This window comes from Vipera ursinii, assembly GCF_947247035.1.
Source record: "Vipera ursinii genome assembly, chromosome: 5".
In the NCBI taxonomy this organism is placed as follows: domain Eukaryota; kingdom Metazoa; phylum Chordata; class Lepidosauria; order Squamata; family Viperidae; genus Vipera; species Vipera ursinii.
This window is the reverse complement of record NC_139518.1, coordinates 36746904-36771911: the sequence shown is the minus strand read 5'-3', so window position 1 is coordinate 36771911 and position 25008 is coordinate 36746904. Positions and strand designations below refer to the sequence as shown.

The 25008-nt window shown below is 37.7% G+C and overlaps 1 protein-coding gene across 2 annotated transcripts in view; it reads right to left on the bottom strand.

Moving 5' to 3' along the window:
* Positions 1-25008, bottom strand: part of GPC1 (glypican 1) — a 215309-nt gene that overhangs the window by 9609 nt on the left and 180692 nt on the right. For both annotated transcript variants that reach the window (XM_083363616.1, XM_083363617.1), the window contains exons 3-5: positions 18317-18708; positions 7931-8096; positions 6649-6779 (exon numbers count right to left, since the gene is read on the bottom strand). In XM_083363616.1, coding sequence (XP_083219742.1) covers positions 6649-6779; positions 7931-8096; positions 18317-18708 — 689 coding nt within the window. The remainder of the gene's footprint in view (positions 1-6648; positions 6780-7930; positions 8097-18316; positions 18709-25008) is intronic.

The window sequence follows — 25008 nt, the reverse complement described above, 5'->3', positions numbered from 1 at the left end:
ATGGATTTTGAAGCCATGTTCACTCTCGGAACTGATGGCTTTATATATTTTAGGCTATGTCTTCTCTTTTTCTTTCTGCCACTACTGATGACTTATTTACTTGCTAATCAGTTCCCAATGCACTTACTCTAAGCAGCTTTAATTATAGTTCTTCTGTTCCATAAGAATAATAGCTGGGTTCCAGGACCTCAAATCATGTGAAACAATATGGTGGTTGGGTAATAACGATAATAATAATAATAAGTTGGAAGGGACCTTGGAGGTCATCTAGTCCAACCCCCTGCTCAGGCAGGAAACCTATACCATTTCGGACAAATGGCTGTCCACTCTCTTCTTAAAAACTTCCAGTGTTGGAGCATTCACCACTTCTGGAGGCAGGTTGTTCCACTGGTTAATTGTTCTAACTGTCAGGAAGTTTCTCCTTAGTTCTAGGTTGCTTCTCTCCTTGACTAGTTTCCATCCGTTGCTTCTTGTCCTGCTTTCAGGTGCTTTGGAGAATAGCTTGACTCCCTCTTCTTTGTGGCAGCCCCTGAGATATTGGAACACTGCTATCATGTCACCCCTCACCCTTCTCTTCGTTAAACTACACATATCCAATTCCAGCAACTGTTTTAGCCTCCAGTCCCCCAGTCATCTTTGTTGCCCTTCTCCGTGCCCTTTCTAGCATCTCAACATCTTTTTTACATCGTGGTGACCAAAACTGGATGCAGTATTCCAGGTGTGGCCTTACCAAGGCATTGTAAAGTGGTATTAGTACTTGATCTTGATTCTATCCCTCTGTTAATGCAGCCTAGAACTGCATTGGCTTTTTTGGCAGCTGCAGCACACTGCTGGCTCATATTGAAGTGACTGTCTACTAGGACTCTGAGATCCCTCTCACAGTTACTACTATTGAGCAAGGTACCACCTATACTATACCTGTGCATTTGATTTTTTTTTTGCCTAAGTGTAGAACCTTACTTTTTTCACCATTGAATTTCATTTTGTTAGATAGCGCCCAGTATTCGAGTCTGTCCAGATCCTCCTGTATTTTAAGCCTATCTTCTGGAGTATTGGCTATTCCTGCCAGCTTGGTGTTGTCTGCAAATTTGATGAGTTCCCTATCTACCCCCTCATCCAAATCATTGATGAAGACGTTGAAGAGCACTGGGCCCAGAACAGAGCCCTGGGGCACCCCACTACACACTTCCCTCCATGTAGATGCGGTTCCATTGAATTCCATTGAAATGAGCATGTTGTTCATATCAGGGTCAATTGGAAGGGAAGCTGCCATTTTTGGATTTGCAATGGAGCAAATTTATTTTATGCTGGGCTAAAATATCACACTCTGCTTAGGAACAGAGATAGGACAAATGTTTGGAAATCAAAGGTGATGAGGAAGAGACAGATGAATGTCTCAGGAGAAATGAGCTCACTCTTATATTGGGAAGGAGACACATTCCAGCCAACACATACAAATTAAAGATGACAGGTCTGGGGTTTAATAATTCTTTTTTTAAAATATATTTTATTGATTTTTTGGGGGAATAACAATCTTTAGTACTTGGTAAACAATGTGTTGTCTGGTTCATATATTTAACAATAATCAATAATAATTAATTTCTATGATTTCATAATCAACATACTAACTAGGAATAGATTTCCTTGATCTTCTCTTCTCCCAATAGTGTACTCCTTTTACCAACATTGAGAAAATATAGTTCTTAGTACTTTTAATACAAAATTGAATATAAACATTTTTCTAGTATTTATGTGAATAACAATAGCATCAGTATGTAGCGTCTTTTCTAATCAGCTTATATTACAGTTGCATTTGCAAAAAATCATCTTATATAAATCTCTATAGGTCCTGTTCTCAGAATTCTTATTTAAGTTTAATTTCCCCTCAGTATTTAAAACATTTCTTGTCAGTTATAATTTTTTTCAAAATTGATTATGTTTAAATATCCAAAACATTTCATTCACTTAAATCAACCCAATATTTTTACATTTCCCATATCATAAAAGATATACTACTTATAAATCCTATCTCTCTTGCTATAAAACCCATTCATATCCAAAATTTAACCATTCTTTTAACCATATCCAAAAAGGTGTTTAATCTTATGGTACTCCATCTAGTACAGTGATGGTGAACCTTTTATAGACCAAGTGCCCAAACTGCAACCCAAAACCCACTTATTTATTGCCGGATGGGTGTGGCCCATTGGGTGGGCATGGCTATGGTGGTCACAGCAGACTGGGTGGCATGGCCAGCTCAATGTTGCTCGTGGAGAGGAATGCCTGTGGGTGCCGAGCAGGGTTGGGGGAGATCCAGGGGGTCTCTGGTGGGTGGGGCAATGGGCAAGAGGCTCATCCTGTGGCGTGAGGCAAAGCAGGGGGCAGGACGGAGGTGCCATTGCCTAAACTTTCCCACCTCCCACGTAGGCAAGCCTCTCCTGAGATGAGCCTGCATGTGCCTTCATACGTGGTCTGGCAATGTGGAATTACGAGCATTCGGAGAGAAACTTCTCAAAAAGAAGAGTGCACGCCTACTCCCACACCTGGCCAGATCTTTTCCAGCCCCACCCTCTGCTCTCAAGGTGCCAAACATCCTGCTTCCGTTGAGACTGTGGCGGGGGTGGGTGGGACTGATGGCCTAGCAATGGAGACATGGAAGCGGTAGGCCAGCTGATGCGTGCATGTGTGCGTGGAGTGGTTATCAATAGCGACACCAGTAACAGTAGCCCTGTGCAGTGAAAGGGGTGCATGCAGTTTGGGTGGTGTCAATGGGGGCAGGGGAGTGGCTGCTTCCTGGAAGATGGGGACCAGAGTCAGCTGCAGATGGCAGGGGATAATAAAAGCTTAAAATAAAAATAAAAGTCTAAAAAGAGCTAATACTTTCTGACCAAGGGGGCAGAGAAAGGATGGCATTGCTGGAAGGGCGGCTATGCAGCAACATCCCCTTGACAATGGTGGAGGAGATGAGCTTTAGGCCGTGCACTTAAAGGAGGGCGACCCCCACCACACTTGGGTGGTTCTTCCCAAGAAGTTCCAGCACGACTTTGAGCCCCGCGTTCTCACAGGGCCGTGTTGGTGGAGCCGGCGCCTACCGAATGGAGAAAGTGGGTGTCCTGCCAGGCCCCGCCGCCCCTGCTAGCAGCGGGAGCCTCCCAGTTCCTCTGCTCACTGTGATGGGGAAATAATCCCGGAAGTATCGCCAGATGGCCAAGGCAGAGCGGTGCCTCCTATGAGATGGCATCTCCCAGTCCAGGTAGAGCCAGGCCACATAGCCAAGCTCCAGCAGCCAGCCGTCCTTGAGCAGCATCACGTAAAGCCCCAGGCAGCACTGGGCTATGAGAGAGGCAGTGGGTGACCCTCTCCTCCGCTTTGCCAGCCCCAAGCAGTGGCAGCTGTGGCACTCTGAGTAGGCTTAGAAGCCCACCACTCCAGCTGCTCCTACCTGTGGATAGCCCCAGCTGAGAGGAAGTGGCGGCGCTCTGCACGGCTGAAGCAGTCAGGGTTTGGGAAAGCAGCCCCACATGAAGCAAGGCAAGCCACCACCCACAAGAGCCAAGCTGGGCATCATAACTGCCTGCCTGTCCCTGCCTTGGGCTTCCTTCACGGCCATCGGCCTGCCACCCCACACTGGCCATGACCGCTGGCCAGCGCTGCCTCTCCTGTGACCTCCCCTGTGACACAGCTAAGTTTGCTGCCGCCAGCACATCTCATCCTCACCCAGCACCAGGAAGAAGACTCACTGGAGGACGGCAGCTGTTTGGAGGCACCGCTGGAGCAGCAGGCGCAGCAAGGGGAACAGCAACCACATGGCTAGCGCAACAAGGTCGGGCTCCCACAAGTTGTCCGCCAAGCGCAGCTGCAGCTTTTCATGAAGAGACAAGCTCCTCCTTCTCCACGAGGCCCTGCCCTACCCACCCATAAGTGAGGCGCAGCTGCACTGCTGCAGGGAGGGAGAGAGGGCACCTCCCCAACAGTGGCTCCGGGCTGGCAGGCCAGTGATAGCGAACTTTTAGAGGCCACGTGTGCTGAGGCGATGGCGCGTGCCCATAGAGAGGGCTCTGTGTGCCACCTCTGGCATATGTTCCATAGGTTCACAACCACTGACCTAGTAGATCAAATCAACTGTCTTAAATCTGGCTCTTGCCTATTCTTATTTAATTTTAATTTCCCCTCAGTAGTCAGTACATTTCTTGTCAGTTATAATTTTCTCAAAATTGTTTAATTTAAGTATCCAAAATGTTTCATTCATTTAAATCATCCCAATATTTTTACATTTTCCATATCACAAGAAAATACTACACTACTTATAAGTCCCATCTCTCTTACTATAGAACCCATTCATACCCCAAATTTAACCATTTTTTAAACCATATTCAAACAGGCGTTTAGTCATGTAGTACTCCATCTGCTAGGTCAAATCATCTCTCTTGGGTCTGGCTCTCGCCTTCTTCTTTTGCCTAGCAGCTTTCTGAATCAGTGTGTTCAGCTTGCCAGGGGATTCTTCCTGTATTTTTATGAGTGTTGTTAAGAATGGGAAGGACAAATTGAGTGAAGCGCTTTTGAGGGGGAGTTTCACCCTTTATATTTGTTAGGAAGCTTCCACTTTACTTCTCCCTCAATTTCTCTTTTCATTTTTTGTCTCCCAAACTCTAGGTTCTCCTGACAGCTCTATAATCCATTTCATTGGAACTTCTTTCTTATCTCAGATTTGTTCTGAAGTCCTGAAAAATAGAATGTCTTTTTCATTTCCAATATTATAACAGTTTTGCAGGTTTTTCTTTGTATTAAGCTGTGATTTTCTTCGTTTATAGCCTCTATCTTTGGATCACTTTCCTCTGGTTTTAGTTCTATTGTTTGATTTACTTGTTCATTCTTTATCATCATTTTCTGAGAGTTTTTCAATTGTGAGTTTAGGTCAAGGATATGCTCATTTATATCATCAAAATTATTTTTAATCTTATTATAATTTGAAACAATTATCATTTGAATTAATTGCAACATAATGTGCATTTCCTCCTGGAAGGTATTTGTCTTGTCTTGAAGTATTGCTCCTGCAGATCTCTGATATTCCATATAGGGGATTTTAGAAAAGAATATTGAGTGTGGTTTCCTGCCACTTTTGGTTGGGTATGCAACCTCCAATTTCATCAAACCAACCAATCTTAAGTTCCAAACACCAAAGTCTTATATAATTCTTATCTTTATGTATAGTCTTTATAGTCCAATGCATTTTCAGTTGTCAATCCATCACTAGCACCTATATTTTATAATGGTTCTTCTGCTCAGGGATCCTACAATTATCAACCAGCCAAGGTTACAAACCAAAATATTCAACCACTTAAAAACAATCCAGTAATTTCCCCCCTAGAACAATAACCCAAGAGTCAAGGTTCTTCTTTCTCTGTAAATGATTTTCAACCTTAAATATCACAACTCATTAAGTGTTTATAACCCAAGAAGGTCAGCAGTTTTTATAACAATTGTATTTCTCATTCTGCAAAACCCAGTGTATTTTTCTCCCTCTATTCTCAGCTGTTCTCTATTTAGCTAAGAGTCACTGAGGATCAAAGGAACAAGTTGTGGTCTGTTTCTGGGCATCTTGCCAATTTCTGAGCCAAAGCAGCTGTAGTTCTATACTCTGATCTACCACTAGATGTTAGTAACTATTTATGTTCAAACTTTTAAAACAAAAAGATTATTTTCTTGTATTTTCATCAATATTCTTTCAAATGGAAAATCTTAACAATTTCCATAATTTTCAGTTTTATCCATATTATAGCTTTACATTAATCCATTTCAATGTATTTCTGTCCCCCGTGAAAATTAAATTGCCGCCTCCATCTATGGAAGGGAGGGGTTATAATCCCCTTCCTTCTCACTTTTGGAAGATTATTTTGCTTCTTGGAGATCTTTTCCAGGAAATCAGTTTCAAAATAGAGAAGAGAAGATCGATATTTTCACCCAGTTCCAAACACACTGTTCACAGTTGTTCTTAGTTGGTGCTTTTGGACTTCGGATGCCAGTAGCTTGGGTTAGTCACTGGAGTGCAGCTAGCTTTTCTCCTGTTGGTTTGAAGGGCTTCCCTCGGATCAAATGGATCAACCACCCTCCTTCTTCATTGCGTCTCCGGGGTGACTTTAGACCCATTTAGGGTCCGCTGGCAATCCCTTGGCTGCGTCGCTATGATGCAAAACTGGAAGTCTTGGGTTTAATAATTCTTGTATTACAGTACAAGTGGCATTCCATCTATTGAGCACTGAAGAATCGTGAGCATAACAAGTGTATTTTTTATTAGTAGAAACAATGGAATCTTTTCTTGGTAACTTTTCATTGAATGTCACTGGCTAAAAATATCTGGGGTATGAGTCACTTGGCATGCTTAGGTAATGGTTTACAGCAGATATGTCAAACTCGGGATGTCATGTGACATTGCGCGACGTATCGGAACTTTTCTCCCATTGCCGGCAATGGGGTGGTCGTAGTTTCTTCGTGAAACGTTCGGCCCGTGGGCCAGCAGTTTGACCCCCCTGGTTTACAGGAAATACCATGAAGGTGGGTGGGTGTGGGGGGTGAGGAATAAGAAAAATGCAAGCAATTAAATATATAAGAGGCAAAGTTATATTCTGAACTTCATAATTTAGCTCTTACCTTGGCTGTTATAGATTCTTTGTTTTCTTGCATGTTTGAAATGGCTTCAGCAATCCTAGCATGAATTGTACCTATTACAATGTCTACATTAGATGGTCCATCAAAACGATCAGCCACCAACAGTAATGAATCTATTGGGGAAAAGAATAAAAAGATACTGATTAAGAAGCATATCAAACAAACCATCTGAGACAGTCTTTTTGTAATTACTATAACCAATATTGAAAATGCAATATATATCAATGGAATATTTTACATATTTACTTATATCCTAGATATTCAGATACCATGATTTACCTATACCTATGAAGATCAGAGTACTGCAAACAATGGCATTTGCTGTGATACTTTATGTAAGAAAAGTTGGATTTTAAAGAGGGAGGATTGGAAACGTACTGACGCTTTTGAACTTTGGTTCTAGAAAAAACTTGCAAGAATGCTACAGACAATGAACCAACTAAACAAATGGATCATCAAACATATCAATGCAGCATTCTCATTCAAGGCACACATGACTAGGCTCAACCTGTCCTATTTTGGACACATTATGCAAAACTGTAGGTCTCTTGAGAAGTCTGTAATGGTGGATGGCTTCAATTAAAATGGCAATGGACGTACTTATGGAAAACCTGAAGGACTTGAGACACAGATCATCATGAAATAAATCTATCTACGTGGGTGTCATTAAGACTCAATGCTGGCTCGAAAACATTCAATCAATTGATCAGTTTAGATCCTGATAGTCAGAAAAAGAAGTCATAAGGATAAAGTGATGTAATAAATCTAAGAATACAAAACAAAATTTTATAATTAAGCCTGAGAACCATTGTTCAGTTTTAAAACTTTTTTACATGAAAGTGTCCATGTAGTTTACTAGAAATACAATTCAATTTGAAGGTGACTGAACTTTTTACTCATTGATAAAAAAACCATCTTTTCTGAGGTCATTATTAATTTTTTAACTGCTTAAAATCATCCAGTCTGTGATACTGATGTATACTTTGAACTTCTATATCCTGGTGTCTTCTACAGTACATATGCTAAACTTGAAAGACTCATAATCTGTTATGGGATCTATGGAGTTCCAAAACATATGGAGAATAATATTGGATAAGGCTCATCTAAAGGAAGAAGTGATGCTTCAGAGATATTGAAAATATTCCTCTAATGCATATTTCAATTGATCTCCAACTTTGCATCAGTTAACTAAAAGGAAAAACAAGAACTCTGCAAAAAATGTCAGTGAAAGGATTTTTTTCAGGCAAACATCTATAGATCTTACCAATCATATTCTTCCATTCAGTGTCCAGGTCAGCATGATTGCCCAGGCAGCCCTTCAAGACATTACGGCAATAGCTATTACATGGTTTAATGTTTGACATGCCCCGGCAGTGTGCACAATACATCAACTTCATAATAGCGCGATTGCAATATTGGCTCAGAGGGACCTTAAAAACAAACAAACAACTATTTCTTAAGGGCATATATAACAATTATAAAACACAACATGTAACCTAAAATACAACACAGTATTCAAAAGAGAAAAAGTATTTTTGTGCATGTGTAGAGAAAATCTATATAAATTTTAAAACTAAATCCATTAAGTAGAGACCTAATTTGTTTCTTATATGAAATCCTTGGGCATAGCCCACTTAATTTCAGAGTAGAACTACTTTTCAAAATGAAACATTTCAAAATCCCTAAAAACCTTGTTTTCTGAAATATTCAGGTCTGAATGCATAGAACTTGTAAGTTACTCTACAATTATTTCTTTGATGTTTTGCCAATTTAAAAAAGGCCAGAACAATAAAGAAACAAGCACATAAATGTTACAGTTGCCAGCAATGGTTCTAAAATCTTTTTTTTCCTTCTGTTCAGTCATGTGCAATTCTTGGAGACTGCCTGGACAAATCCTTGCAGTTTTCTTGGCAAAGTTTTTCACAAGTGGTTTGCCATTGCCTCCTTCCTAGGGCTGAAAGAAAGTGACTGGCCCATGACCACCCAGCAGGTTTTGTGCCTAAGGCAGGACTAGAACTCACTGCCTCCTGCTTTTAGCCTGATGCCTTAACTGCTACACTAATAAGATATCTATAAAGCAGGAGTTCCCAACTGGGGGTACGAAAGGCTATTCCAGGGAGTGGAAAAACTTGGGTTTTCATAATTATAGTGTATATGCATAATTCATTGTCATTATTTCAAACTTTTGTAAGGTGTTTTTGAGACTGTCTCAAAAAGGAAATGTTGCTAAAATACTCTGCCATGAGTCATCACATGTTGGTATCAAAGATCACAAAAGACCAATAGACATATCATTAGCATAACAATGAAACTGGATCAGATTATCCGAAAGTACTGTATAAAGAATAAATAAAATGGACTGTACTTGGATATTTTGGTACAAGGAATTGGAAATGTTCAGTTATAATAACAAAATCATACCTAAGAACTGGCTGTAGAGTAGATCATGTGCAAGTTCCAAATCAAACTAAAGCAGAAGAACAAAGCTATCCAATTTCTACAGTATGATCTTGAACATATGCTGGCTATTTTCAAGATCACCAGGAATTGCTTTGAAGTCCTGAACTTCACTAGTAAGGAACCAGAGGAACTATGGAATGAAATCAAAGAAGTTAAGAATGAATGGAAAAGAGACTGCCAAAGATCAATAGACAGAAGAAAGTAAGCTGGAAATCAGAACAGATGGTGGAAATTGTCAAGAAAAGAACCCAAAGCCAAGAAAGACAATGATCTCAGAAAAAACTTACAGAATTTAAGAGAGTCATTAGAAGATACAAGAAACAATATTAGAATGTAAAGACACCAAAGATGGAAACAGACATGGATAAACAAGGAAAGCCTTCTAAAAGAATTGTAACTATCAAAGGAAGTTCCAACAACAAATCTGCATATTAAAGGATGGACAGAAAAGAACTGATTCAAATAGGATCAATAATGTAAGGAATCTACTACATTCTTGACAAAAGAGATGACAATTTACAAATAGAATTAGATAATGAAATTTATAGTAAATTATTGTACTTGAAGATAAAGTTAGATTAGCATTCCAATTATTACCAAGTTGGAAAACAACAGGAACTCACTGAATAGTTTCAGAATGTGTAAATATTCTAACTAAGTGACACCAGCAAATCTGCATAATGGTACAACAACCAACAGATTGGACTAGGACAGTTTAGACATCAATACCAAAGTCAGGAGACGTAACATAATGTGCAAACTATCACTCATTATTCTTAATTTCACATGCTAGTAAAGTAATACTTAGGATTATCCAATATAACTTAGAAATTACATGGAAAAGCAGACGCCAGATGTTCAAACTGGTTTTAGAAAAGGCAGAAAAATAAGAGACAGATAACTGAGAAAGCCACAGAATACCAAAAGAAATAAATATGTAGCTCATTGATTATAGAAAGACCATGACTGTATTAACTATGTCACACTGTGGAATCTGCTCAGAAAAGTAGATATCCAAGAACATTTCATTATCATCATGAAAAACCTAAAAAAACCACCCTGTTCTAGATGGAATATGGCAAACAGACTGACTCCAAATTGTCTCATTGGAGATAAGGTTGCATACTATCTCCTTATTTATTTAATCTATATGCTGAACATATCATAAGGGAGGATGGACCTGTCATTACTAAGCTGATGACACATTGTTGTACCTTACTGCTTTGGGTCAGGCTGGAGATACCATAGAAATCTTGAACCGGTGTCCAGAGTTTGTCAGATTTTGAATGGGGCAAAATTAACTCAAATTAAGTGCCTCCAAGACTGAGTTGTCCATCAACAATGTCCAGGAATGTTGGTCTTGGTAGTTAATTTGGATGGGGAAGTATTCCACCCAAAAGAGTCGATGTGTAATTTGGGGCTCCTTCTGGTGGCTGTAGTTAAATAAAATTCTGCCTGATGTTACACTTTACACGGGACTGGGACAGACAGGTATTGGAATTCATTATTTAGCTATTTATTTATTTATTTATTAAATTCTATTGGCTCCCCAACTCCACTAGACTCAGATGCTACCTGCTGGATACCAAGCTGCTGGATTACTATAATGCATTCTGGAGTAGCCTTTAGTGGTAATGCAACAATTACAGCTGATCCTGAATATGTATAGTGAGATTACTGGTAAATCAATCCAGCCAAAGCATGGTAACAACTCTCCTAACATTGTTATCTTGGTTATCTGCTATATGTTACTAATAAAATTTGATGCTAACACAGCACTGAATTATTTATTTAGATTTTTATATCTTGTCTTTATTATTTTTATAAATAAAGGCGGCAAAACATGCATAATATTCCTTCCTTCTCCTATTTTCCTCCAAACAACAGCCTGTTAGGTGAGTTGGGCTGAGTGAGAGTGACTAGCCCAAAGTCACCCAGCTGGCTTTCATTATATCAAGCACCATCCTGCCAGGGTTGAATCTATCCATCTATTGAGAATATTTCTCTGGTAAGTTTACTAAGAGACCGAAAGTAGAGGATGACCTAAACTAAACTAAACTAAACCTAAACTCAGAGAGGGCAGATCCATTATCAAGGCAACAAGTAGATAAACATGTCTTGATTAGGTCTACCCTTGTATCTAAACTGCCATGAGCTTCTGTGTGGCAGTTCCCATACTGTGGAATTCTTTACCCCTAACATCTATACAGCCTTCTCATTCCTTTCAGATATTCAAAGAAAATTTAATTTAATTTAATTTCATTGGGCCTTCAACCACTTTTTGGTTTATGAATTTCCCAAGATGGGGCAGAATTGAATTATTGGTAGCAAATGCATTACTAAAATAGCATTACTTTTTTATAATTTGATTTATTATTATTCTTTCTGATCCCATTCAGCAGGAATTTTAGAGAGCTAAATTTTCTTTGGTGGGGTATCTCATTCATTCAGATGTGTTCCAACAAGCTTTTATCAAACCTTTAATTGAGGAATATTAAAGACGTATTTTCCAAGAGCCATATTATAAAGTGGTTATGGTTAAGGACTTGTTTAGGTTTGTGTGAGTATCCTGATAAATAATCTCTTTGCTCATAAGAAATATGCACGTTATACTCTAGAATAAATGAATAAATAATACAGATAAGTAGGATATCAACTAGAGGTTGCTTACATCAACTAGACAATCCTTTGAATTATTTCTCTTTTTAAATAATTATCTCATAGGAAATCAGAGTAGTATGTCATCTAGATTTGATATAATTTATGTTGATAAACATTTTTTTACATTTTACAATATGCCAGGAAGCTCTGCAGTTTGCAGATTTAGTAAGTGATATGAAAATAGAATTTACTCATTTCTCAGATAAATACATAAGCAGACAGTACAATACCAGCTCTTGTATTAAGGGCTAACTATAATTATTCAGACTTAGTTATTCATAGGTATGCTCATTTAAATTAATGTGACTACAATCGTTTATACTTTAAATATGCTAAGTTATAATCAACTCATTCAAAAGAAATTCATTAACAACTTATTTTTATCCATCAAGGACACACAAAGGTCAGAATCTTTAATGATGAGTACAATCTCCATTGAATTAGGGATTAGTTTAGACTTTTTATCTATTGTAGAGTGATTTGTCTTGATTTTAAAAGCTTCATATTTTGATAAATTCTATAAAACGTGAAGACAGGGAATTAGACATATACACAGAAATAATAATAATAATAATAATAATAATAATAATAATAATAATAATAATAATAATAATAATAAGTTGGAAGGGACCTTGGAGGTCATCTAATCCAACCCCCTGCTCAGGCAGGAAACCTTATACCATTTCAGGCAAATGGCTGTCTAGTCTCTTCTTAAAAACCTCCAGTGTTGGAGCATTCACCACCTCTGGAGGCAGGCTGATAGTATACAAAACAAAATGAAAATGGAAAGTACAGGGATATGCTGGATTTTAGTGTCTAATGGAAAGCAACAAACACACCTATAGTGCTATCTTTTACATTTTATGAAAGCTATCACCGGCCAATATTGTCTAATTATGGTCTAAATTGAGATATGCACTGACATGCCTTTGTGAGTTGTGTGTGGGGAGAAGAGAGAGAATTAAATTAATGTGGTAATAAATAATCCTTAATAAAACTGGATTGATGTATTTAATCTACCTAAATGATGGTAGCGAAAACAAGACTAAGGCTTATGTTCTCCTTGCTCTATGGTCAGTCGCAATCCACAGCATAAAAGGAGAATTCTAACTGTTACAACACCCGTGTTGCAAAATTATTAATAATCCAAGAATTGTTGCTTGACATATACTTATCCTCCACCTTAAAAACAAACAGAAAACTAGTGGATCCTTCATGAGGAAAAAAGACATCTGGATAGAGTGTGACAATGAAAGAAGAGCCTTGGTGGAGCAGTGGGCTAATGCCTCCTTAAGTAACACCAGCTGCCTGCAATTAGTGCAGGTTCGCATCCCACCAGGCTCAAGGTTGACTCAGCCTTCCATCCTTCCGAGGTAGGTAAAATGAGGACCCAGATTGTTGGGGGCAATTAAGCTGACTTTGTAATAATGCCGCTTGGGGGGTGTATGAAAGCCCTAATAAGCAGGCATATACATAGAATGAAGGCTACTGCTAAGCTTGTAAGCCGCCCTGAGTCTTCGGAGAAGGGCGGGATATAAATGGAATTAAAATAAAAAAATAAAAAAAAAAATAAATAAAATGAGAATTGTACTATAATCCTCTATACCAGGGGTCGGCAACCTGAAAAAAGGAAAGAGCCACTGGGAACCGGTTCCATCACACACACAAAAAAGTGGGAGCCGCGCGTGCGTGCATCCATGCACGCGCATGCGCAAAAAACGTTTTGTGCATGTGCAAAACGTTTTTTTTGCGCATGCGCGGATGCGCACGGTTGCCATTTTTTAAATGTATGATGGAACCGGTTGCGCAACGGCCCGTTTGCAGAGCTACTGCGTTCGGAGGAAGGTGGCAGCTCTGCAAACGGGCTGCGGCAGCTTTCCCAAAGAACGGCGCCGCTGCCCGTTCGCGTGGAGGTGCGCGCGCACCTCTCCAAAGGTTTGGAGAGGTATGCGTGCACCACTGCCCATTTGAAGAGGTGCGCGTGCACCAGGCGGCTGGGAACCACAGCATGCGGCTCCGGAGCCGCGGGTTGCTGACCCATGCTCTATACTGAAGTGGTATTTATTTTCCTCCAACTGCTTGCTCAAGTCAATTAAGTTGAAGGGAATGTGTTTACAGATCCACCAGAAATTTCTCTGTGTATGTGTGTGGACGTATGTGTACAGAATAAATCTGTAACAATATTATCAATAAAAATATTTCTATGTGATAACCACTTCTTATATGCAGTTATCTCCTTTTTGATTTAGAAAAGAAGATTCCATAAAAGTTTTCTGAAGTTCCTCTGTTCTAAGGTTCAGGACTGGTTGGCTGGCTGATGTGGAAATTCCAGGATCCTACATCACATAAAGAGCTTGGTAGGATGATGAGGGCCAGACTGATGAGGGGAAGAAGGAATTGGTGTATTCATCTTTTTCCCCCATCCTATTTTTATTCAAGGAAGACAAAATCCAATTTATATAAAGCGTCAACTAAGCCTCCCTGAGAGACTAACAAAGAGCTGCTCCCTTGCACAGATCTGACATACAGTCAAATTAAGCAAGCCTCTCACTGGCTCTGGGAGTAAGATCTTTCTCTGTCCTCATTGGAGGGGGGAGGATTTTGGGATGTGGACCTGCAAAACTGCCCCCTTGCACTCACAGCCCCCCCTTTCCCCAAGCAGATGGGCCTTGGAGTCTGTTGCACTCTGCACTCTAGGAGGAGTAGGTGTACTCATCTTCACTCTCTCCTTTATTAAAAATATTGACAGAACTTCGGAATGAAAAAAAAATCCATTGAGGGATGATTTAGAATTTTTATTGGATTTATATTTCTCCACTGTGTAGAACAACATATTATCTTTCTTTTGAAGTTTACCTCAAAACCTAGGCCAAAAGGAAGTGTGCTGATGGAGCATGAGAAAACCTGGTTCATCCTCCCACACTCTTTCCTTCAAGCAGCAATTTCTTCTGCCAAAGACACAGAGGAATTCCACGGGGGATAAAGGAGTGGGAGGAGGGAGAGGGGCTGTGGGGTAATCCACCATCTGTTTTAACAGATGGGTCTGTCACATCAATCTAGTTTGAGCCTAAGGGCCAATTCCAGCCTTCCCCAACCTGATCCCCCGAAGACATGTTGAGAAAGGTTTTGTGATATTATGAAAAGGCAAAAATCTGTTATGGTATGTCTTTCAAGCTTTTGCTCTCAGAAACTGTGGCCTTCCAAAAGAACAATGCTTTGCAATCTAGAGACCTAGCCTAAATTTATAGAAGGTGTTTATGGTAGAAACATTCCCTTATTAACATTACTATTAACATTATTATACTGTAACCAGGGCTTTTTTTCTCATAGAACACTCAGAACGGAGTTCTGGCACCTTTTTTGGATAGAACCTTGTAGGGTAGGCAAGGCGGGTTGTATGACATGTGTGAGTTCCAGCACCTTTTTCTTTTACAAAAAAAGCACTGACTGTAACTATTTGTTTATTTTGTTGGAATCATTAGCCCTTGAAAATGTAATATGAATTTAATTTCATGGTAAACTTAATTATTAAGTAATTAAAAATCACTTAATTATGATCCCCCAGCTTTATAACTTGTCCATAGGCCTTGGAACACTATTTTTAAATAGATCTGGTGTCTGAATAATGCAGTTTCATCTCACAATGAAGTTTGTTATACTGGTACACCTTTTAACATAGTTCTATTACATCTGAACAAAAAGTCCTATTCCAGGTGTTTACTAATTTGGGCTACTACTGTGAAAAGAAAGCAAATTCTTGGATAAAAATTGCTATCTGGAAGTCAATACACTTAGAAGACTAGGGGAAAATGTTCACTTGATTCAGTGTGTCAAAGAGAAAATACAAGGTATATTGTTGTGTTGGTTCTTTCACCTGATCTACCTCTATAGGGTGTTTACTACAGGGTGACTATTGAAAAAATACCTTACAGTGTGTGAAAAGCAGTTTCACGGATCCATTCGCAAAGCCCATTTTCCTTAATTCTACTAACCTGCCAGCAGAATTAAAGTGGTATGTGAAAATATTAACCAGGGATTATCTTGTGGATAATACAAAATGCTTTCTTAGCAGGTTGTAAAATCTCACATATGCTAGAAAAAGACTGGTAAGAGACTTCTAGACTGGCTACCCAGAATCATCAAATAGCAAAATATTTTATTCATATTAAGATAAAGGTATTTTAAAATAGTCAAGAAGAGTTTCGATTAGTCTTCATTCAGGATGACTAACGGGAGAAGTACAGTAATGCTTTATGCCATTCCTGGGAAAGAGAGATCTTAGGATTGTGATCAGAGCTCCTCTCTAAAGGGCAATTTGGTAAACAGCTTTCATTCTCTTTTCTTTCAATCCATTCCACATGCAAACCTTTCTATCTCTACAAGAGCTTCTGCAATGTAATGATCCAATTGAAGAACAATCTGAAAAGGAAAATGGCTGAAATATTCAAAAGATACAAGTCCTGGAAGCTGGACAAGTTGTAGCAAAAATAAGAAGCAGTAGTAATTACAAATGTAAATGTTGCTTGAGCTGACCAACAAAATAGTCATCTTTATGTAATTTACTGGCTTTCTCTAAGGCTGGCTTATGAGTTGTGTATTTTTCTTTGCTTTGTCTACAGCAGATTTTACTGAATAAGGATCAACTACAAAAAGAATGGCACAGATTGCTGTATACATATTAAATAATATGAAATAAATAAATAAAATCTTCAGATAGATATGAATACAGACTGAGCAATCATGCAAATCAGGTGTATTTTATCTCAGATAAAGGAAATTACATGGCAAATCTTTGGAAACAATGCACAGGAAACACAATGATACTGAATGTTTATTCTCCAGCACTGTATGATTTATCACTACTTTGATATTCTAAAGCTTATTTTGCTAACGATACTTACAAGGGGAAAGCCAATGAGACTAGAGGGTAAACACAAGAAATAGAATATTTTTATTGTACCTCTGCAGCACTCTATAACACAACTAGTCTTTTTATGTTCCAAGCAGCTTCCACCTCTTCCTTCCTTGTGTTCACTTTCTATTCGTTCCCTGCATAAATTGAACAACTTCAATCCACTAGTTCAAGCTACCTTCTTTCAGATGTATCTTTTTTTTCTTCCTTTCACAGACATACTCCAGAGAATAGTTACTGTACTCTGCCACTCATTATAATTTTAGCAAGCATGACGAAAAGTGCAGCCAGTTATTTTACCCCAAATATGCTTATGCTCATTTATTTGCACACTCTAAAGCAAAAATTTACTTTGCAAAATAATGCTGGTGTTGACATACCACCAATCAGGAGACAAATGCATTGTACTGACATAGAAAAATCGTTTGTCCTGGAATGGATAACTTAAATCTCTAAATTTATGAACCAAACACTTCTGAATTGAGGGCACCCAGGAAAGGGGAAATGAAGACAGACTGGTTAAACTAGCTAGTCCACACTTTCAGGCCCAAGTGGAATATTATTTTAAACCTGAAGCATACTGAATACTCAAAAGGAAAACAAGAAGACTTTACATTTTTATCCGAATTGTGCCAACTTCTAATACTGTATAACTTATGTTCTTATAATCTCTGAACAGCCTCTCAGTGTTTTGCTATGCTAATCTGCACACTGTTTCTTTGTGCATGTGCATTTTATAATATCGAGAATAAAAGATGCTAGACATGTTTTGGAGCAAACCTACAAATATTTAATTTCCTTAAGGCTCTTTCCCATTATATTTTCAGTAATAAGGAAGCTGTATGATTTAACTTTTTATAATTCTCTGGAAATGCCATACGATAGGCATCCTAAACATCTCCATATTACCTTATTCTAGTTTTTGATAGAAAAACTGTGACTTTGGAAAAACCAGTAATATGAAAGGGGCAGGAAAATCAACAAAGCTACAATGAAATACGGTAGTTCTAAATCAATTCATTCTTTAACAAGATGACCACCATGTTCTCTGGAATTCAATGAAAATTAACCACAAATGAAAATAAATTTTAATTCTAACTACATTCTATCCTTTTAATTCTAACTACATTCTATGAAGGCATTTGACTATTCAATATGGTTACCTAATACGCTGTTACTATTTCCTTCTATAGACACAGCAAATGACTTTGGGTAGCTTCCAGGTTTCAATATGCAGATGCCATCCAGCCATGTCCTCCTAGTGTATTTAGCTTTGACAGTCACGTTGTGTTTTTTCCCACAGTACACCAGACACTAGATTGATCTGATGTAATATAGCAAAGAAAAAAAGGTACCTCCCAGAAATTTAACACTCAAAAGAATGGTCCCACTGCTTTGCTGAATTGCAGGATGGATCCTCCTATGACAAAACTTCAGGAACAGCACCCACACACTGAAGGGAGCTCTCTGCTTGGAGTAGTTATTTATGCAAAGCCGAAATACAATGAATCTGTATGCATTGTTTAATACAATGATAAATATATTTCCCAGAGTAAATAGGTACTTTAAAACTTCTCAGGAATGGTGATCATACAGCAATTTAAGTTAATGACCTACCTGAGAGACCTTTCTGACAACATCGCTGCCCACACCAAGTCCCTGCACAAAGGAACGGACTGCAATAAAGGCCCTTGTTGCCTTGAGCTTCAGGTCCCTTGGAACCTCTCCAAATGGCTTATGCTGCTCCGAGTGCTTCACTATGCAGTCCATATATTCGTCTGGAAGCTGGTACTGGGGATTCATCAACTTGAAGAGCCGCTCTAGCAGGTGAGTCCAAAATTCATTGAGGGCTTCTTCTAAGTTGATGTTGGGGCCTCGATAGTAATGCCGCAGCTCACTATACAAGTCTTTGAAAAGCTTTACGTTCTGGAGATAAAGGTCTCCATACATACCAGGAAATGTGTCATAAAGTGCTTTCTCTGACTTGTTTAACAAATCCTGGAAGTAACCTGAAATCAAATAAGCAGGAGAAACAAGTCACTAGAAGAATGAAATTAACCAGAATTAAAGACATCCCCACATTAATTTATTGCAACATTACTAAAAGGAAACTGGTATGTTAAGTGCACTGATATAGTTAAGCGCAGAAAATCAATACGTGTCATTTGCATTTTGTTGTTTGACTGTATAGATGCAAAACCAGATTCACATTCAGAACTGTGAAACATTTGTCCCAAAAAACTCATGTCCAAAATTATACTTCCTCAACATTCCCAGGAATGTGTAAGATACAACACTACATTCATCCTTATTTATTGTATATTTGGAAATCGGGTACTGATGAAAGTTTATCTATGTGAAATATGCCCAAATACATTTTAAATCAAATAGTAACAGATAGCAATTACATTTAAATTTGATCGTACTGCTTAATTCCCAAGATAATATATGCAAATCACTATATAAATCACTATGATAAAAGGTCCTGACAGAAACATATGTGCATAAGCTTACCATGCTATTTAAGACAATATATCAGCAACAAATACATTTAGAAGTTCTAAATATGAAGATTAAAAGGTTTCAATATTTACTCTTGATATTAAAAGAGGACATTTAGAAAATTATTTGGCTACTTACCTTTTTTTTGTTTTAAAAATACAACATGACAGATAGCATGCTGGTTCATTACCACTGATCTAACTTTTATTAAAAGAAAGCAAATACTATATCCTTTCAAAGCATTTTTCCATGGTGCTGAGACATTAGTATTTCTTTTTAGATATCATTTGTGAATATTTATACTAAGAATAGCAGGTCATTAAATACTGTAATGCTAGTACACCTTAGTGCAAGGCCTTCCCTTGTAAAACAGAAAAATAAGAACTAAGAGCTCCATTAACCCTACAAGCAAAATTAAGGGAATCATCCTAGGTTTCAGCCAATTTTAGATATGTGAAACTCTTATTTAGTTTTATCAGTTAGTTGACAATATCCACCAACCAGAATCAGCTGCAAAAAGCACAAACCTGGCCTGAAATCACACAAATATGGTTTATTTGGGTTTTGCTCAGTGATTTGTCAGTATAAACATTATAGTTTGTAAACAATGATTTATAGCTAAACATGTGGTGTGACTCCAGCTAAATATGGGTTAGTTGGAAAAGAATGGTTAAGCAAATAAGAATCTTGCATAAATGCATACCTAGAATGAAAACAAATGTATCTCAAAGCACTTTGTAAAAGATTTTAGCTTTACAACTGTATTGAATTCAGTCCTTTCACACAGAAATCTGTTACTATCCTAGAATCCCAAGCATTCTTCATTTCACTTAGCTTAGTTGGGAAAAAATGTTGAAAGATGCCACAATTAAAAAAATAAAGCTGTGTTGAAGAACTATTACACATTACATAATCTTAGGTTATCTTATCTATCTCCTTCTGTGAAATGCAATTATATCTACTTTTTTCTTTGAAATTAGACATAGAAATTATGAAATGTTGAGTTGCCAGTCTGTATTATTCTGTTGATTCAGACCACGTATTTTACATATAATAGTATCTGGATGGAGCAGCATTGACTGATATTAGTATCAATTAACAATAGCACCATTCTTTTTGACTCTTTCAGACCACAGCTATTTATTTATTTAAGAACATTTATATGGCCGCCAAAAATAAATAAATAAATAAACTCACTCTCAATGACTCCGGGGGGTTTACAAGGATAAATCCCCAATACAAAAAGAAATAAGCCCCCCCTCCCCTGGTGACATCAAACGAGCCTACTTGCTGGGCTCCATATCACTCTGGGGTCCCTAAGCCTGTTGGGGACCCCAGAATAATTTTGTTATAGTTCTACTACAAAGAGAATAAGGCACAAATAAGGCAAAAAGAGAAGAAAGACACCGCCTTTATCGTGTCTGCAGAAACAACGGGTACCCGTCTAACTTCATCAGACAATACAGCAGGCCAACTGAACCTACCCGCCATGAATGTGGCAATGCCTTAACATCACAGATAACACTGCCTTATATCCACGGTGTATCTGAGGCCACAGTGCACATACTAACCCCTCACAAAGTTGGTGTTTCCCACAGACCTGATCAGACCTTACGAGCTTGTGTCATGTGCCCTAAAGATCCACTCCCCAATGAAGAAAAAGCCTCGGTCGTATACAAGATATCATGCCAGAATTGCAATAGCAATTACATTGGGGAGACAGCAAAATGACTGAGGACTAGGGTGCATGAACACAAGCTTGCTATTAGAAGATAAGAACAACATTCACAGGTGTGGACACACATGGCTATCCACAACCATGCCTTTAATCTAGCAGGGACCGAGGCAATTGCCAGCGACAACAGTAAAGGTGGCTGCTTGTTTAAGGAAGCTTGGTTTTCAAACCACTCCTCCATCAACCGGCATATAGACCTCCCGCCTGCATACCAGGCACTAGGAAATTGGGAAGAGGAACGACGTGCGTGACATGAAGACAAACAGCGCAAGAATTCACAAATCACCTCATTGCATCAAATCCAAGATTGCACCAGCACACAACCACTCTGCAATGTCGAACACAAGGAAGAAGAGCAACAACCATTTAAGACCCCTGGCATAAGAACAGTGTTCATCCCAGTGTTCATTTGTTTGTTAATATATATATATCCCTTGTTGCATGCCCTTCCTTGATCCTATTAAAATTATATGATTCTTTTTAAAAGCTCAGAACTTTGATTATTATTTCATGTGATTTGGAAGTCATTCATCTGTTGATATAGCCTCCTCTTCCTCCTCTGCCATATCACACTACTATTCCAGGACATTTTGCACAAGTAGCACTACCGGGTCAGCTATTCCATCCTACCCGCATCTATTATTTATGTTTTTGAAGTGAAGAATTTTATATTTGTCTTTGTTAAATTTCAATGTTATTTTGAACTATTTCTCGAATTAATGAAAATTATTACTTCTTACCACCCCAAAATATTGAAGGTTATATGACCCAGGTCTGATCCTTATGGTACTCTACTCAATACTCTCCAATATATTGATCTTTCTTTAACTACAATATGTGTCCCAAGAAAAACATTTTGCAGAAACTGTGCAAATGGAGAAGACATAAATCTTTTAGATAAATAAGATGTCTCTTAAAATAACTATATCACAAAGCAAGTTTATGCATATACTTCAACTATAAAGACTGCTTTTAACTCTCTTGTGTAATTTGCTCTTAAAGATTAGTAGCTATTCTATATTCACTAATGCAATATCTACAATAGTTTCTAACAGGTGAGAACAATTTCTCTGATTTAAGAGAATTCATCCAATCTTTTAATTAAGTCTCCAAGGATCTAATAACTAGGTTATTACAACAAGAAAATATATTACTTGTAATTTAAAACCAGAGAAGAAATAACATGGGAGAAATATATGAAGGTAAAAACAAGTTGATGCATATTAGGATCATATTAGCTTCCCTTTATCATATGGGAAAAGTTTAGGAAGCAATCTTTGCCATAACAGATTAATGACTGGTCATTTTTCTAGAGGCTGGAAAGAATGTAAAAAATATCACAAATATTGAGATTAGAGAATTCATGTGTAGTATGTCCAGTTCACTGAAAATTTTGACATGCAAAGTGTGCCCTATGAAGATAATGGTTGTAAAGACCCTGATTGTGATATAAATATTTCAGAATGGATTTACCATGACAATATCATAACTATGATATGGAGCCATTTAACTGATAAAAATCAAACCACAATTAATCTAAACTAAGAGGCTGGCCCAAAGTACACTAGACTCCCAATTGTAGGATAAAAACCTTCTTTTAGCAATTCTCATGTATAAAGGAAGACTGGTCACAGTATGAATTGTATGAAGCCTAAAATATTTCTTCTGAAATATTTTGAAGTATGTTATTTATGGCTCTGCAGATCCTTCTCCTTCCTCTCTTTACCATTAGTTTTCTTCTATCTGCTATTTAGGGTTAGTTAATGAATAGCTGGCCTAGAAAAAAAAAGATTGTTCCTGATAAGAAGAGAAGAAAACAAATATTAAGGAAAGGTGGGATCAAAGAAATCATTAGAATTTCCTTGGAAGAGCTATTAATTAAGGGGGCAGATGAAGATGGCAAGAATTTATGGATGACTTATGGTTATCAGGATCTGAGACAATTTCATGGCACCTAACTAGCTAAGGGAGAGCTCCATTTTTAAAGCTTTATGAAGATAATTTCAAATTAAGTAGAAATTTAAATTGTGTGTGCATATCTCTGTATATGTATTTATATCTGAGAATGTATGTATGCAAAGAAATTAACTGTATATGTTTTTAAAAGCAATGTCTCAGTCTGCTTATAAGATATTGTATTGAATAGTATTGAAAGCAGATTCTGCAAATGGGCAGTATGAACAGTGTGAATCTTAAATGTTAGTCCTTTTCTTTAGTATAGATTTTCAAAGACTACCATCTCAGCAAAACAAATCCACTTTCTTCTGCACAAAGGAAGGTGCTTTGCCTTATTGTTAGATAATATTGTTTGAATTCCATATAATGCTGTTAGATTGTCATTGCTGATCTTTTGGGAATGAGCACCATTCCAATTGACTTAGTAATTCTGAGTTATTGCATTAAAGAGGATGCAGCTTCTCAAGGGACCCATTAACTAGCCCATATTCCTAGTTTCCCCATTTTCAAGTAACAAATGGCACAAATCTCTAACCACTGCAGAACTTGTACAGGAATTATTTCACCCAATAATTTTGTGCAAGTAAGCTTGTTCTCATCTTTCAGTATATTTAGCCAACTCGTTTCATCCACACTTGATTATTGTATGTAAGTAGAGAGATAAGTGCAGAGTTGCCATTTATTTCTGGAATAGCTATTTGGTTGATTTTGAACCCAAATATTAGTTGTTTTGAATGAAGCAGAATTTTATGTTTATAGAAAGAGACTGATGAATCAAAACTTTATCTAGCTTTGAATACCAGAGAGCACCACTGACACAGTTTCGTGCCCTTTCTGTTTTGAATTTTATTTTATGCCATTTAAGATTTTTGCTTATTCTTTAGGGGAACAAAGATTCCTGCCTGAAGATAAAGGCCATACTGCAGAAGGAAGTATATATGCAAAGAAATATATACAAAGCGTACATTCACTATAATGCTGTTTTATTAAAAGGGAGGAGCTTTATATTTGGTTTTTTTTTGGCTAGACACGAGGGATAGACACACGATCTACTGAGAAGCAGTATTTCTGAAAAGTTGGGGGCCACCAAAGTAAGAATTAAATAAAATGTTGAAGTTGCTCCACTCAGTAGGACTGACGCTAATTCTCAGGCAATAAATTTTAAGTAACACTATCTACACATATACTTTATAATGCCAAATAAATGGAATATGAAAATAACTATGGCTTTGTTTTCATGCAGCCTTCCTGTTTTAAGATATTTCTTTCCATCTGGAATGTGAAAGGCCCTGTTTATTTAACATCTAACATCTCAAAAGGGCTAAAGGGATTTGTGCTGCACAGTGGCTCTGACATATTGATTTTCCCCAGTGAGAGGAAAGAAGAGAATAAACTGACTGTTGGAATAACCTTTTCGTTTTCAGGCAGGATCCTCCTTATCGTAAGTTCTTACTGTAGTCACATTTTATCTCTCCTCCATGCTATAAAAATCAATTTCTTTTGTTGCCTGGAAAGAACTCCTAACGTTGCGTTTCAGAAAATATTTGTAGACTGGAGATTTATCCCTATAATATTATCACACTTTCACAAATCCCTGATATGTCTGGTAGCATATTGAAGTTATGGTGACGTGTTAGCGTTAGAGCAATCCACATTTGGTTATCTGAAATTTTTTAAAATAAAAGTTGACAAAAAATGCTTTATTTTGTCCTTAATAAGCAACAGTTTTTTGAGAGCTCCTTGAGCATTCTCTTGAAATTTTGTTGTTTCTATTCATATTTCAGACAGTGAAACAGCTCAAAGAAAGCTGTAGGAAACCTCTAATTTTAATAGGCTTCAGTGGACAGCACTCCAAACTATATCCAATAATAAACAGAGTTTATTATCTGATGCAATTTTTAAAATCTTCCTCTCTGTCCAGATATATGGATTTGAATTGCTGTAATTCTCAGCACTGGCTATACTTGCTGGGAATATTGGCAAGCAAACTGGGAAGGCTGCCTTATACAGTATTGTGTCATTAACTTGCAGAAATAGATTTGACTGGCAAAAACTACAATTTTGGTATACTTTTTGTAGCTCATTTTAATCAGCCAGTTGACTAGGATTGCCACTC